Source organism: Fonticula alba (genome assembly GCF_000388065.1).
Source record: "Fonticula alba strain ATCC 38817 unplaced genomic scaffold supercont2.2, whole genome shotgun sequence".
In the NCBI taxonomy this organism is placed as follows: domain Eukaryota; order Rotosphaerida; family Fonticulaceae; genus Fonticula; species Fonticula alba.
In genome coordinates, this window is record NW_009242972.1 from 1,586,472 (window position 1) to 1,588,227 (window position 1,756).

The 1,756-nt window shown below is 78.0% G+C and overlaps 1 protein-coding gene across 1 annotated transcript; it reads left to right on the plus strand.

Moving 5' to 3' along the window:
- Positions 1-28: 28 nt before the first annotated feature.
- Positions 29-1,390, plus strand: H696_01372 (hypothetical protein; the record flags this gene model as incomplete). The annotated part of the gene is made up of 4 exons (XM_009495266.1): positions 29-123; positions 227-331; positions 436-528; positions 961-1,390. 4 exons carry the CDS (start codon positions 29-31, stop codon positions 1,388-1,390), a joined length of 723 nt encoding a protein of 240 aa, XP_009493541.1.
- Between the last annotated feature and the right edge of the window lie 366 nt (positions 1,391-1,756).

A 1,756-nucleotide genomic window follows, 5' to 3' on the forward strand; every position in this document is an offset into this window, starting at 1 on the left:
CCCCCCCCCGCCGACCTGTCTGGCCGCCATGCTTCGCACCACCCGCCAGCTGTCGATGGCGCGCGCGCCGTTCGCGCGCTGCCTTTCGAGCGCCTTCGAGGCGGTTCCCGCACAGGCATCCTGGTATGTGAGCCTGGCCCGGCGGCGCCAGCCGCCTGTTGCTCCTCGCCCTGCTCGCGGGATGCTGTTGACTGACCCGTGTGGCCGCGCTCGAACCCGGCCACAGTATGATCATCGCGGCCCGGGCCCCGGCCAGCGAGACCCCCGCCCCGGAAGATGGCTTCCGGCTGCTGTTCCTCAAGCGCTCGGCCACCATGCGCTTCCAGCCGAAGTGCGTGTCCCTGCGGCCCGGTCCGCTCCTCGCTCGCCCTGCTTCCCCGCCGGCGCACGCCGCATGATCTGAGCTGACCCGCCTGCTTGCGCCGCGTGCGGCAGCTTCCACGCTTTCCCCGGGGGCAAGGTCGACCCGACCGATGCCCTGCTGGCGCAGGCCCTTCGCGAGGCGGCCTTCCCCACGCTGGATGCCAGGTATGTTCGGCCGGGGGCGGGCCCCGTGAATCGCCAGGCCGCCCACTGACCCGTCGCGCCGCCCGCCTCCCCCCCCGCCCCCCCCCGCCACCCCCCCCCCCCCGCCCCCCCCCCCCCCCCCCCCCCCCCCGCCCCTCCCCCCCCCCCCCCCCCCCCGGGGCCGCCCAGGGGGAAAAAAGGGGCCAACCCGCTCGCCCCCCCCCCCCCCCAAATCCCCCCCCCCCCCGGGGGGGGCGCACCCCCCCCCTTTGGGGCCCCGCCCCCGGGCGCCCCGCCCCCCCCCCCCCCCCCCCCCCCCCCGCCCCCGCCCCTCTCCCCCCTCCCGCGACCTGGACCCCTGACGCATCCATCTGCCGCCCTGCTCGTGCCTCGCGTCTGGTGCCCCCCTCCCCCCTCGGTCCTCGCGCGCGCGCGCGCGCGCGCGGTCGACAGTGCGGCCGTCGATCGCTCGGCCAACTGGCACGCGGACATCGACGCGCGGGCCATCTTCCTGCGGGACCGGGCGCCCTCGCTGGATGCCCCACTGGGCCCGGACGCGATGCTCATCACCCGCGCCTGCCGGCCGCCCTTCTCCAACCGGGCCGAGCTGCCGGTCCTGGGGGATCTGCCGGCGGCGCGGGCCCCGCGGCCGGCCCCGGCCACCCGGACCACGGTCCTGCTGCCGGGCGACGCGGACTACCCGCGGCACCTGGCGGCCTTGCTGGCGGCGCAGGGGCCGGATGCGCGGGCACCGGCGCCGGACGCCGTGCCGGTGGCCGCCGCCACCCCCGGGGCCGCTCCCCGCCGCCGGCGCCTGGTGCGCTTCGACCTGGACGAGGAGGACCCGCCCGGCGCCGAGGCGCCCTTCCTGCTGCTGCGCTGAACTCGCCGCCCGGCGATCCGGTGGCACTTGCCCCGCCCAATAGAGACCCCCCGCGCCGCACACACGCGCGCGCGAGCGCCGCGCCCCCTCTTGGCGCCCGGGACGGCGGAACAGGGAAAAGGGCGACAAAAAAGGCCCGGAACATAGAAAGGGCGGGGGGGGGGGGGGGGTTTGCGCCAGCGCGGGTGATTAAGCGGGCAGCGATCGGCGCGGTGTGGCCGGCCGGAGGGGGGGGGGGGCGACGTGCATCGGTGGCACCCCTCCTCCGCCCCGCCCCGTTAGGTGGCATGTTTCCGGCGGGGAGGGCCGGCCGAGCACCCCGGGGGCGCACCCGATCAGATTCCGCCTCTTCTTGGACGGGCGTGC